This window comes from Aulonocara sp. 'chitande type north' Nkhata Bay, linkage group LG10 (assembly GCF_057382095.1).
Source record: "Aulonocara sp. 'chitande type north' Nkhata Bay isolate Kocher_YH1m ecotype deep benthic linkage group LG10, A_spYH_male_GT1.1, whole genome shotgun sequence".
NCBI classification, from domain to species: Eukaryota; Metazoa; Chordata; class Actinopteri; order Cichliformes; family Cichlidae; genus Aulonocara; species Aulonocara sp. 'chitande type north' Nkhata Bay.
In genome coordinates, this window is record NC_141353.1 from 9,213,115 (window position 1) to 9,227,494 (window position 14,380).

At 48.0% G+C, this 14,380-nt stretch overlaps 1 protein-coding gene across 2 annotated transcripts in view; it reads left to right on the forward strand.

Moving 5' to 3' along the window:
• The first annotated feature begins 7,985 nt into the window (after positions 1–7,985).
• LOC147320193 (hepatitis A virus cellular receptor 2 homolog) overlaps positions 7,986–14,380 on the forward strand; it is a 6,952-nt gene continuing 557 nt past the window's right edge. The window contains exons 1-8 of one of the 2 annotated variants that reach the window (XM_086308108.1): positions 7,986–8,080; positions 8,183–8,291; positions 9,951–10,003; positions 12,546–12,747; positions 12,835–12,977; positions 13,056–13,127; positions 13,665–13,738; positions 13,821–13,923. In XM_086308108.1, the coding sequence (XP_086164234.1) occupies positions 8,224–8,291; positions 9,951–10,003; positions 12,546–12,747; positions 12,835–12,977; positions 13,056–13,127; positions 13,665–13,738; positions 13,821–13,923 (715 nt within the window). In that variant the 5' untranslated portion in view covers positions 7,986–8,080; positions 8,183–8,223. Of the gene's footprint in view, positions 8,081–8,182; positions 8,292–9,950; positions 10,004–12,209; positions 12,461–12,545; positions 12,748–12,834; positions 12,978–13,055; positions 13,128–13,664; positions 13,739–13,820; positions 13,924–14,380 lie in introns of those variants that run through there. The other variant, XM_086308109.1, reaches the window with a different exon arrangement.

The following is a 14,380-nucleotide window of genomic DNA, read 5'->3' on the forward strand; positions in this document are numbered from 1 at the left end:
TGGGTGGATGGAAGGATGGATGGGTGGGTGGATGGATGGATGGATGGATGGCTGGATGGATGGATGGATGGATGGATGGATGGATGGATGGATGGATGGATGGGTGGAGGGAGGGAGGGAGGGATGGATGGATGGGTGGATGGATGGATGGATGGATGGATGGATGGGTGGGTGGATGGATGGATGGATGGATGGATGGAGGGATGGATGGCTGGATGGATGGTTGGAGGGATGGATGGCTGGATGGATGGATGGATGGATGGATGGATGGATGGATGGATGGATGGGTGGAGGGAGGGAGGGAGGGATGGATGGATGGGTGGATGGATGGATGGATGGATGGGTGGGTGGATGGATGGATGGATGGATGGATGGAGGGATGGATGGATGGATGGATGGATGGATGGATGGATGGATGGATGGGTGGATGGGTGGAGGGAGGGAGGGATGGATGGATGGATGGATGGATGGATGGGTGGATGTGAGAGTCTTGTTCTGAGTTTTGTTCCTCTCAAAGTTGAGCAGACTGTTGTTACATAACCGGGTGATTCAGCAGAGAAAGAGAGAACAGATTTAGTGAGGAAGATGAAGATGGTGGTGGTGGTGGTGGTGGTGGTGAGCAGCAGGTGCAGTTCAGATGATGAGGCGGAGGGTGAGCATGGTGATGATGAAGATGAGGTGCAGCTGGAGTCTGACAGCAGACGATAAATCTCTCTTTTTTCTCTTGATTCTTTGCAGACACAGATTTCTGCCTTTCTGTCTGTGAGGACCATCATGGCATTCCCAGCATTCCCAGCATTCCCAGACACAAACCTGGAGCTGGGTCTTACAGAAGACCTGAGATATCAAACAGGTCGTTGAGGGTTTATCTCACAGTCAGGACCCAATGAAGCGTCATCACTGTCCACTCTGTGTCCTCACAATGTCTGACAGTGTACCAGGTCCTCACAAAGACAGTCATGCGAGCGCACACACACACTCTGTGTTTATGGCCTCTGCAGACTACTTTTAATCCCTGCTGAGACGTTTGAGAACTTTACAGCGGCGTGCCCTCCTTATCACTGCTCTGTAAATCATCTCAAACCGCTCCTTCTTAAAAACAAGCCCCGCCCCCGCTGCCTTTAAACGTGACATCACTGAATTATCTCCTGCTCTTCAAAGAATGAGCCCACAGTTTGTTCAGCGTGTTGTCAGAGACGCTTAGCGCCTCCTGTTGGTCGTAAGCATCAGTCAATTTGGTTGTGCAAATCTTCCAAAGTTACATTAACCTGGAAGTGACATCGTGGGGGGGGGGGGCTGACAGCAGGCTGACAACTGAGACCTCCGCCCACTTTGCCCTGACCTTTGTCACTCATTGGCTCTCGACGTATGGCTGACAGCCAATAAACATGCACTCGTCACAATTAGTTTGAAAACACCAAAAAACGTCATCTTGAGGCTTTAAAACAGGTCATGTAGTAACTACGCCCGTGTCTTACACCACCCGTGGTCCTCCGTCTGCTTCCATGGAAGTCTGTAACTGAACGAAAAACTGATGTCAGCAGTGTTGAAATGAGGTTTTATTGTTTAAGGTAAAAACAATCGAAAAGCCGACCGTGCCGACTGTAAACGTTGCACCAGGACCGGGATGAACGCTGGGAAGTGGAAGGAAGTGAGCCTCAGACAGAAACTTGTGTTTGTTGTTCTTCAAACTTGCATCGAATCAGAGCTGTGAGCGCTCGGGCCGACTGTGGTTTCAGGAATGACTGAGTGGAGGTCTCTGAGGACCCCGCTGTCTGCACGTCTCAGCAGTTTGTCCTTCAAAGGAAAGTGAATGCAGAGAATGAAACAGCGTCTCTGTTGGTTTCACTTGGTCTCCAGCCAGAAACAAAGTGCTGACCAGCAAACCCAGAGACGGCGAGCGGCGGCGGCGGGCTCCGACCTCAGAGGAGCTCTGATTGGAAACAACTGTGAGCTCCGTCCTCAGAATGACGTCGATGCTTCTCTGCCAGACTCTGATGTTAACAAGCTCCGTCTGACAGACGGGCTCAGTTTGTTTATCGGCCACGACACGAGGTTAGAACGCCTGAAGGCTGTGATTGGACGGAAACACACAGATTAACAAGGGAACTGTGGAACGTCACGATGTTGCCAGGCAACAAAGATACACGCTGACATCCAATCAATCGATGCGTTTGATATGAGCGGCGGGGCCTGACCCATCAGAGGGAGGTGGACCAGGAAGAGCAGGTAGACGGCCGTGACCTATGTGAGTCCTCACAGGTGCCGACACACCTGAACTCCACCCGAGTCTCAGGCAGCCAATGATGGAGGTCACCTGTAGTATTGGTCAAGTTACTTGAAAAAAGTAATCAGTAACTAATTACTTTTTTTCAAAAGAAATTACTTTTTTTCAAAAGAAATTAGTTACTTAGTTATTTAGTTACTTAGTTACTTTTTTACAACCTGAATAGGTAACAGAGTGATAGATCTTTCAGCCCAGTTCTACTGTTTCTGCATCATCCATCATATACATGTAATCAAATGAAAACGTCTCTGTTTAAAACTTGTTTTATTAGTTTGAATCTTTTAACTTTATGCATCAAGCAAAAGTTAGACTATACACAACATCCTCTGATTGGACAGCCGGATGTTTGCCCCGGTGCAGGTGAGCCGCAGCCATCAGTGGGAGGGTCCGGGAGTTTCTCTGTGTCACACTCCCATGGCAGCGCACTCGGTGCTCGCTCGGAGGTTTAGGGGTTTTTCGTTGTAAAAAGAAGTTTTCTTCCCACGCAGGACGCTAGTGTTTTTGTCACTTTTTATGGACTCAAACTCAAAGTAATGTGAGTACTTCCACGCTTTAAACGCTGCACGCTCATACTCTCTCCTGCACTCGATATGTGATCCATTGTTGATCTGCACACAGCTGTTGCCACGAACGTCGCACTCGGTTACGTCACTGTCAGGAGACACTCTCGCAAATGAAATCACGGTTTTAGTAACGCAGTAACGCAGCGTGCTTACGGGAAAGTAACAGTAATCTAATTACCGTTTTTTGCAATAGTAATCTCATACTTTACTCGTTACTTGAAAAAAGTAATCGATTACAGTAATGCATTACTGCCCATCTCTGGTGACCTGTAAGGGACAAGGCCACGTGTGGTATCTGAAGCCCCGCCCATGGATCATGGTGCGCGGTCCAGGTGTCTCTCACCGAGCTCCTCCTCAGTGATGACATCACCCCAAGTCCAGACACAGGAAGTGCTGAGGGTGAAAATCTAACACAACATCGATGTAAAGGATCAAATATTTACATTTGATTTATATATTTGGTTTTTGTTAGCGACTAAAAAATGTTTCTTATTTTGGGGGCGTGGCCTGTGGACTGCTCAGTTCCTCTGCTCTGCTGCTGCTTCACCTGAGCAGGTGAGAGCAGGCACGCCTCCACCCTGTGACCCGCCCTGATGTGAAACGTTCATCTCTGAGACGTCTTTGGGAAAAAGGGACATTTTAACCACGAGTCAGTTTTTCCACATTATAAGGAAACAGCGCTGTGACGAAACCACAGCACGGCGCCTCCACTGTAAGAAGGGAAGAACTTTTTTTACTGTGTGAAAAAAGAGAACATCGTTTGTGTTACTGATGTGATTTAAACACATGAAACAAGAAGAAACGAGAGTGAGACAGAGCAACGCTTACAAACTGGCTGTTTTACAGCTGATCAGACGTTTAGGACCACACCTCCAAATAAACCAAAATAATAATGGAGCGGTTTACAATGCCACTATTCATTCACTCTCACACACTGGTTCACCACAGCTGCCCTGGGGCAGACTGACAGAGGCGAGGCTGCTGTATCGCACCATCGGGCCCTCTGGCCAACACCAGTAGGCGGCAGGTGAAGTGTCTTGCTCAAGGACACAACGATCAGGACAGAGTGCCCGGGGATCGAACCGGCGACCTTACAGTTACAGATATGCTTCCCAACCCCCTGAGCCACGGTCGCCCTGAAAACTGAAACCAAAGCTCCAAACATGAACTCAGTAATGAGGAGCTCCACATTATTGGTGACCACTGCAAAAACTCGTTGCAGTATACTCGATGCGAGCATTTCCACGAGGTGATGGGAACATCACCTTTATGTCTTAAAGACATAAAGACCTGGATGGCCACTAACTTTCTGCTTCTTAATTCAGATCAAACTGAGGTTATTGTACTCGGCCCTGAAAAGCTTAGAAACATGGTATCTAACCAGATTCTTCCTCTGGATGGCATTACCTTGGCCTCCAGTAACACTGTGAGGAACCTTGGAGTCATTTTGGACCAGGACATGTCCTTCAACGCACATATTAAACAAGTATGTAAGACTGCTTTCTTCCATTTGTGCAACATCTCTAAAGTTAGAAATATCCTGTCTCAGAGTGACGCTGAAAAACTAGTTCATGCATTTATTACTTCCAGGCTGGACGACTGTAATTCATTATTATCAGGAAGTCCTAAAAACTCCCTGAAAAGCCTTCAGCTGATCCAAAATGCTGCAGCAAGAGTCCTGACAGGGACTAGAAAGAGAGAGCAGATTTCTCCTGTTTTGGCTTCCTGTTAAATCCAGAATTCAAAATCCTGCTCCTCACATACAAGGTCTTAAATAATCAGGCCCCATCTTATCTTAATGACCTTGTAGTACCATATCACCCTATTAGAGCACTTGGCTCTCGCTCTGCAGGCCTACTTGTTGTTCCTAGAGTATTTAAAAGTAGAATGGGAGGCAGAGCCTTCAGTTTTCAGGCCCCTCTTCTGTGGAACCAGCTTCCAGTTTGGATTCAGGAGACAGACACTATCTCTACTTTCAAGATTAGGCTTCAAACTTTCCTTTTTGCTAAAGCATATAGTTAGGGCTGGACCAGGTGATCCTGAATCCTCCCTTAGTTATGCTGCAATAGATGTAGGCTGCCGGGGATTCCCATGATGCACTGGGTGTTTCTTCTTCACTCACTGTATTAACAGACCTCTCTGCATTGAATCATATCTGTTATTAACCTCTGTCTCTCTTCCACAGCATGTCTTTATCCTGTCTTCCTTCTCTCACCCCAACCAATCACAGCAGATGGCCCCGCCCCTCCCTGAGCCTGGTTCTGCCGGAGGTTTCTTCCTGTTCAAAGGGAGTTTTTCCTTCCCACTGTCGCCAAAGTGCTGCTCATAGGGGGTCATATGATTGGTGGGTTTTTCTCTGTATCTACTGTACGATATGAAGCGCCTTGAAGCGACTTTTGTTGTGATTTGGCGCTATATAAATAAAATTGAACTGAATTGAATTGATCATTTCTCCAAATGGTGAAGAGGGCTGCATGAAGGCATCTACTGTCTGGAGCTGTTTTGGCCTGATTTGGCCTTTTAAAGGCATCAGCTGTAAAACAGCCAGCTTCAGTGTAAGCGTTGCTCTGTCTCACTCTCGGTTCTTCTTGTTTCATGTTGCAGCTCGAGTTGCAACCTTGTGAAGATCCAAACATGCAAAACAGGATGTTTTGACATTTTCAGAACTTTTGATCGGGACTGTTTGATGACGTCACACACTGATTCCAATTAATGAGTAAAATCAGTGACTGTTGTGTGTGCAGGGACAGCCTGAGTAAATAAACTTTATTACTATCAGATTGTTTTTATTGAACCCGTCCAGCATTACTGTCTGTGTGTGTTTGCAGTACTCCTACTCTGTAGCAGTTTTAGGACATCTTCATCCCTCAGCGTGTGTGTGTCTGTGTGTGTGTGTCTGTGTGTGTGTGTCTGTGTGTGTGTGTCTGTGTGTGCGTGGGTTTGAATCGTGTTGCAGTCTTATCGCCCCCACCTGAAACACTCAAACCGCCAAACTCTCAAATGTTCCTGCAGGAAGTCTGTGGGTGAAGAGCGAAAAATAGAGACTCACCTTCTACATCCTGAAGCTGTTCCCTCCTACAGCAGGCCTCTGATGTGTGCGTGTGCGTGTTTTCATATCTCTGTGGGGACCAACAGTTTGAGACTCAAACCGTGTTTTTAGGGTTACAGTCAGGCTCAGGGTCATGTCAGCTGTGACACGTAAACAGACTCCATGTTATGAGCAGTGCTCCACATCAGGGGGCGGGACGAGGCTCATTATGGCAACGCCGCCCTTTAGCTCTTAGCTCAGGAACATCCTGACTGACTCTCTGGTCCCTGTAGCAGTGTGAGTGGGCGGGGCCTCCCCGTGCATGGTCACAGTGCAAACACGTGCACGCATCAACCACCTCATTAACGGGGGACGTTTCCTCTTTCGTCTTCTGTGCAGGCGTTCACATCTTCATCCTCATGTCCAAACGATGCTGGAGGTGGAGTCGATCATCCCGTCAAAACAAAACTTTTATGAAAGAAGGCGGATGCCAAACAAACCCGCTGGGACCATCTGCAGCTCTGACCCCGGGAAGGAGGAAGAACGCCGAGCTCCGCCTCCTGGTCCAGGAATACCAGGGCGAGGCGGGATAGCGTGGTTGCTCGCAGCGGAGGTGGATGTTTGTTCCCACATCCGTCCATTTAAAGTCTGCCTGGGCGAGGACTGCATCGTCCTACATCACAGAGCGCACACCATCGCCTCCGAGAGGAGAGAACAACCGGACAGGTGGAGTAATGCAGCCTGTCCTCATCAGTCTTACAGACAGAGCAGAAAGGGTCAGAGCGAAACCTGAACCCTGTGACCTTCGACCCCGAGGCAGCAGGATGAACCTCGGCGTCACACTGTCAGTGAAGCCAGATCATTAAAGATATCCTGATACGTTGACCTTGGATCCAGCAGGTCTGAGTGCAGCTCACAGCTACCACAGACGTCACTGTTCGGTTTGTTTCTTCCATTTGCTCTGTGGGAACAGAGTGTAATCAGAGTACTCTGTGGGGTCGTGTACACTGATTATGTGCTAATGGTGTCTCATAAAGACATAATGAGTGCGGCTGCACGCTCTTCACTCACACCTGCTGTCATAGAAACGCCTGACACAGACGCCGTGCTCACATTAGCTCACGGCGTCGACGCCGATGCTAATCTCGTGCTCATTAAGCTGAGAGCCTGCCTCTGGACGCCAGCTCGCTCACGGGTCAGAGACGGCTTTAACCTGAACGCACGCGCAGCATTTGACTCAGTTTTAAAGCTGATCTGTGATCAGCAGCAGGGAGCTCAGAGTTTCAGGCACATTCATTCATCACAGTTTCATTCTCTGTCTCTGCTTCCTGGTCTGGTCTTTGTGGTCGATGCTGGTTTCCTGCTCCAGGTTTCAGGCCGTGGTCGGGTTGTGGGTTTGAATTCCTCTCGGGTCGTGACCTTTGACACGATTCATATCAGATTAACTCTCTCACGCGTTGCTTTTTGAGGTTAAAGAGTTCATTTGTTGTGCAAAGTGTTTCATTGGAGCTTTTTTAATGACATCACGTCCCCGTGCGTCTTCTTCTTTGGTGTTTAATGGCAGCAGCTGCAGAATCAGCAGGTCGGATGGAGACGGACGTGTTGTCTCCTCGTCTCAGACACTGAAAGAAACAAACATGCTGCTTCCATCATCGTCGCAGTCATGGCAACCACCAATAAAGTGACATCAGCGGGTAACGAGGTCGACCTGATTTCCCTCTGTCTCCGCCGGGTTAACGAGGCTCTGACCTCCCTCTCCTCCTCAGCAGGCGGCGTGTTGTTGTTGTGAACGTCTCGGCAGCATGAATTAAATCTGAGCTGCGGCTGAGCGCGAGAGGCGAGCCTCCACCTGCTGGGTAACACGGAGATGACTGCGGGCGGAGGAGGAGGGAGGCCGGGCGGGAGCGCATCGTCAATGAATCCTGCAGAGTTTGGAGTTCAGTGAACGTAACACGACCCTCACCCAGCGAGAGGCGGAGCACACCTGGACACGTCACCACATGAAGAGAACAGGGAGCTGTGAGAGTTGAACCTGTGGTCTCATGACTGCAGGGGGAGCTGCTTTACCTGCTGAGCCACTGAAGACTTCAGTCCAGCCTGAACCTGAGCTAACAGCAGTGTGAACCACAGAGAGCTGCACGTCACCTCAGAGGCTCTGATTGGTCCTCATACCAGCACCAAACATGGACTCCTCCTCCACAGGTGACGCAGCCTTCATGCTCAGTTTCTGTGCTGAGGCTTGTTTTCCTGCTCAGACTGTGTGCAGGTGTGTAGTGAAGGACCCGAGTCTGTTTTCTGCATCAGGCTTCATCCTGCTGAGGCTTCATCAGCGCTGAAGATGGTCCATGAGGGAACAACGCTACATCCAGCCCGGAGCGTCAGCATCACAGCGTGGGTTCGACTCCCACTGCAGGTATGCAACAACTCAAACCAATAAACTCCAAACTAAAAACCTTCAAGCTAATAAACAAAATAAAAACCTAAACAACAACTAAAAGGAAACAAAACAAACAAACTCTAAAGCTCGCTGCGTCTCACTTGCGTTCGCTTCGTGGATTTGCGTTGTCATCAATTTGTGACTTCCTTCACCTGCGACACACCAGACTGAAGGTAAGACAAGGTGTGTGGGCGAGCTAGCTTGGACTAAGCTAGCTAGCTCAAGAGCTTCTTCTTACTTTGCTTAATGCTAACATGTTAGCTGTTAGCGCATTAGCTTTCTAATGAATAGCTAAGCTAGCTGGGGAGTTTTGTTGTAAATCTGAGCCATAACTCAGGTGGACCTGCTGCTAACACTGAGCCTAAAGACCATTTAAAACTGGTTCTTTGCTCAAGAGCACAGAAATCACAACCAAGTGTGGCTGCCATGAAGCAACAAGGAATAGTACAGCACATTACACCTGATGATGCTGCTCAGGTCCAAATGTTTAAAGTTCCACCTTAAAAATAATTCACTGTTATTGATAGATTGATTATTGATCAACAGCAGCAGAAATAAACTGACAGGAAACATCTTTAAACTCTAAACAGAATGTGAAACCAGGCCAGCAGAGTTACAGCTCACTGCAAACAATATTTTACTGATATTGGCAACATAATGGAAAAAGCTGCTGATGCTGTCAAAGCTTTAATAATGATTCTGCAAATATTGGACCAAATCTGACAGAACGAATTCCTGAGTCACTGCCATCAGCAGAGAAATGTTCCTCACAGCAGTGGGAAAAGGAATCATTGAGACTGTAAACATGTAAATATAAAACATGCACTGATTGTAACGAAGGTCATAGAAGGAATCTCAGAGCCACTGACATACATCTGCAACTTACTGCAACTTATACGGGGCGATCGTGGCTCAAGAGTTGGGAGTTCGCCGTGTAGTCGGAAGGTTGCCGGTTCGAGCCCCGGCTTGGACAGTCTCGGTCGTTGTGTCCTTGGGCAAGACACTTCACCCGTTGCCTACTGGTGGTGGTCAGAGGGCCCGGTGGCGCCAGTGTCCGGCAGCCTCGCCTCCGTCAGTGCGCCCCAGGGTGGCTGTGGCTACAATGTAGCTGCCATCACCAGTGTGTGAGTATGTTTACATGAGTGTATATATATCTTTAAGTTGTTTTAAATAAATATATTTCTGATGGACGTAACAGGAAGAAAAAGTGTCGACTACTACTTACTGTTAGTTAGGAAACAGGGGGGTGGGGTTAAATAAGCCGATGCTTCTTCCTGCTGAGTTATTTGTGATTATTGTTTGACTTTGTTTGTTTGTCTTTTTTTCTCTGTTGTTGTTCAGAATAAAGATACAAAAAACAAAACTGACATTTGTTTGAAGGTGAAAGGTCATTGTCAGGTGAGCTTTAACCTGCTGACCATGCTGTCCGTAGTATTGCCGTGAGCACGCTCTGACATGGAGACATGGGGTGGAGCGACGTGGAGCTCTGATGGTGCGACGGCTCATCTCAAACATGTTTGCTGACCTCCGGCCTGTTTTGTGCCGGCGAGACGACTCTATGAATAACTGAGTGGAAAGAGGAAGTCAGAGCGACAACTGACTCATCTGACTGCTCATCCATTTGTCTGTCTGCAGCAGGAACAACACCACCATGCTGCCGCCGCTGCACGCTGTCTGCGTCCTCTCAGGTGAGTGTAACCTGTAGGTCAGGGTCGCTCAGAGCTCCTCTGGGCTGTGGATGTTTGTCTGAGACTGCTGGACCTGGATCCTCACAGAAAAGTCAGAGTCTGGAATTAAAGCAGCCGAGGAGAAAATCTGTCAGGATCAAACTTTTCATGTGTCCAACGCGACACGGACGCTTCTTGAAAGCAGTGAGTTTACAGACGGAGGCCACAGCAGTCATTTAAGGAGGACCTGGTGCTGTCAGGACTTTTTGTTGTTTGGAAAACTCGAAGTGTTAAAGTTTTACCAAGAGAAACTCCAGACTGTGGGAAAGATGAGACCACAGACAGAGCGCTGGACGGACCACAAACACCTCACACCTGCAGGTCGTCAGTGGACACGCTTGAATCAGTTCAGTTCAGCTTTAATTATACAGCACCAAATCACAACAACAGTCACCTCGAGGTGCTTTATATTGCACAGTAGCTCGTACAATAATAGATACAGAGAAAAACCCAACAATCATATGACCCCCTGTGAGCAGCACTTTGGCGACAGTGGGAAGGAAAAACTCCCTTTTAACAGGAAGAAACCTCCAACAGAACCAGGCTCAGGGAGGGGCGGGGCCATCTGCTGTGATTGGTTGGGGTGAGAGAGCCAATAAAACCATTGATGATTTGAAATGATCCCAAAGCTGTCCTCGGATTGGTCAAATCAAACCTCTAAGTTTGTTATCCGGTCGTTAAGTGATAACGTGACGAATCCTGCTTCCGGGTCTAAAGTAGTCTGCGTTTAATATGGCTTTTGTGTTGTTAACATGTTTAATGTTTTGTATTTTCTTCTATTTGATCTCAAAAAGCTCCTAAAACAGTCAGTGATCACTGTTGACCTCCCTCGGCTTTTATTACCGCTAATCATTTATTTAAGCTCAGTTTTTAAAACCTTAGGATGTAACTACAGCCCAGCCCATGCTGCAGTATATGAATGACTAACCTCGTATTGTGGATGGATTATCTCAGTTGTTCTCCTGGCTGAAGTTTGGTCCTTTTACAGCATCCTGCCATGCGATTACGTTTGTTCCTGACCACCGAGAACACTCACGTTAACTTTTATCGAGTGGAAAAAAAGTTAGCTTGTTTATATTATGCTAACATAGCTGTGTCGCTAGCGGTCACGTAGCACATCATTATATAGCAGCTAGCCCAACTTCAGTAACCCTACAAACGTCACTGCTGTTTAGTTTTCTGTCTTCATTTATGCTGGAAGTGATAACAGAGCTGTACGTTTTAATTTGTTTCCAAAACCCCGCAGTCAGGACATGCTATATTGCATTTAGATAGAAGCTAGCGAGCTAACTCCCTGCTAACTTCTAACTCCGTTAAATGTCATAAATTCCGTTTTCATGGATGCCTGGATGTTAAACTCAATTGTTACACCTGGTAGAGCAGAACGCTGATCATTTTATTAAAGATGAAAGACTTTAGACAGTTTTTCAACTCTCAGTAATGCCATAGTGATCGTTTGATATATGGACCTGCAGCGGAGTTTAGGCCCAGACACGGCTAGTGACGTCAGACTGAACGACCGGATAGAAAAAAAATCCTCCTGGATGTAAAGGGGCGTGGCCTTGCTGTCAGTGTTAAGCTGAGCTTAAATGTGTTCATGCTAACATCTCCTGTAATTATGAGCGATCAAAGGTCCTGAGTATGAAAGTGAGGTTTCTCAGATTGACACGTTTGAATGTTTCTCCACAGCAGCCTCACGTTACCATCAGCAGCCAGGAAAACAGATTTCTGTCTATGACCCTAAAATGAGTGAAGCAGACAAATTAGACCACAAAGCTTTGAAAGGTCACGACCCCGCCTCCTCAGGTCGCCGTGAGGTCTTCATATCTGCAGATGATACATTTTCTGTGTGTTTGCGGTAAAACGGCTCCGTGATCATTACCTGACAGAAGAACGTGACGCACCTGTCACGGCATGGCTGGCTGTAGCTCAGGTGGCAGAGCAGGTCAGCCACTAATCAGAAGGTCGGTGGTTCGATCCCAGGCTGCCTCCTGGCTGCATGCCAAATGTCCTTGGCCAAGATACTAACCCCGTGTTTGCCTACTGGTGGTGGTCAGAGGGCCCGGTGGCGCCAGTGTCCGGCAGCCTCGCCTCTGTCAGTGCGCCCCAGGGTGGCTGTGGCTACACTGTAGCTGCCATCACCAGTGTGTGGATGACTGAATGTAGTGTAAAGCGCTATACAAATACAGGCCATTTACCTGTCTGAAAGCTCGCTCGGTTTGCCGCTGCGTGCTCTGAATATTCATGAATAAGAGTTCAAAAAAACACGGCTCACATTCTTTCTTCCTGCTGTTCGTTTTTAAACCGTTTCTGATTTCTGGGGCTGACTCTCAGTGTTTGCAGCTCGTCTGGAAGCCTCGGCGCTCAGCGGCGAGCCGTGACATCGTGTCTGCTGGAGCAGCAGCTTCAGTCAGACTGGTGATGATGGTTTCCAGTATCGGCTGTCCGCTCTGACATCATCAGGTGTCTTTTTAACTCACTCCTGTGTTTGTCTTCCTGTCAGCGCTGACCTGTGTGTCAGCGGTCACCATGGAGACAGTGGTGGGCCACGTCGGGACAAAGGTGATGCTGCCGTGTCGCACAGGGGTGGGCAAACAGGGCGGAGTGGAGGTGTGCTGGGGGCGGGGCAAACCTTCACTGTTCACCTGCCACAACGCTGTGATCAACAGCGCTGCAGCCCGCATCACCTACAGGAAGTCACAAAGGTGAGCGCAGGTGTGCGTCCCATCAGAGCAGACTGTAGCTTCCTGTCAGCACGTGGAGTAAAACCGGCCTTCGTCCCTCCTGTGCAGGTACTCTGTGTCTGCCTCCTCCTCCTCTCTGTCCATCTTCCACTCACAGCCGTCAGACTCGGGTTTCTACCACTGCAGAGTTCAGGTGCCCGGACTCTTCAACGACCAGACCTTCACTGTCCACCTCATCATCCTCAGCAGCCGTACGTCCACACACGCCTGTTCAGAGCGCTGAAAACAACATGAAAACCTCAAAGTGTTTGTTTGTCTTTCGCCTGCAGCTCGCTCTGTGGCCGTAACAGAAAACACTGAGCTCTCAGACGGGGACCTGAACGCACCGCACACCACCACAGGTACCGTTCTCTTTCTCACTGCATGTCTTTACACTCATAGAAGAGTCGCCCCCTGCTGGTCATTAATAATAATAATAATAATAATAATAATAATAATAAATTTTATTTGAAAGTGCCTTTCAGAGCACTCAAAGTCACTGTACACAGTAATGAAAAAAGCAACATAAAAGCCAGCAGTTTACACAATCATAAAAGAATAAGACATAAGACACATTTAAAATAGCCGAGTGGAGAGGTTATGTGGGATAAACTATTTTGAACTAGTGAGTTTTGAGTTCGGACTTAAAGAAAGAGAAGGAAGAGAAATTATATTTTAGTGTTCGTTTGGAGCTTCAAGAAGCTGCTCGCTGATGCTTCATGCTGTCAGTACAGGAAGCTGTTTGTGTGACGCGGCGTTACCCTGCAGCTGTTGCTAACGTGAGGTCACAGCCGTGACCCTGTGAGCGTCACACAAACACGTCCTCATGTTCAGCATCTTTAAATCTGAACACAAAGTGCGGTCAAGTCAGACGTAAACAAGCATCATCTGTTGGCCAGGTCACATCGCCCAGGAGGCAGGAAGTGACATCACAGGAGACGACACCACGCAGCCAGTGGTGGCTCTGGTTCAGGTACAAACACTTCATGTTTATGTGTTGATGTGTTATGTGTTTCTTTGTTTGTTTTTATTTGTATTTGTTTGTTTGTTGACAGTCAGCTGAGCAGCAGGTAAACGTTCTGCAGACGTTTGTTGGAAACACAGTGAGAGCTTCCTCCCTCGTCTTCATCCCAGCTCTGCTGCTGACCGCAGCTTACAGTCAGTACACACACACACACACACACACACACACACACACACACACACACACACACACACTGCTTGCACACATTTAAAAACAGTTTTTGATGTTTTTCTCTTTTCGTTTTTGTCGAACCTGTGAAACAGCGCCACTCTCCTATACGTTCACGTTGTGGTTGAAAGCGGTACTGCAGCTGTGGTCACAATAAACCTTCACTGTGGAGAAGTGGTAAACAGCGCCACCCACATACATGCAGTCATTTAGTGGTCACAGCTGGTACTGCACAGTATGAGTATCCCCGCGGGAGACCGGGGTTCGATTCCCCGACCGGGAGGCGTGATGTTCTTCACCTCCATTATTGACTCTTGTAAAGCTGCTGCTTTGTCGAGACATGAGCACAGACACTTCTGTGTTCATGTCTCAGCTGACTGCAGGTTTCCAACATTATAAACACTCCATCTGCATAACTGCTGA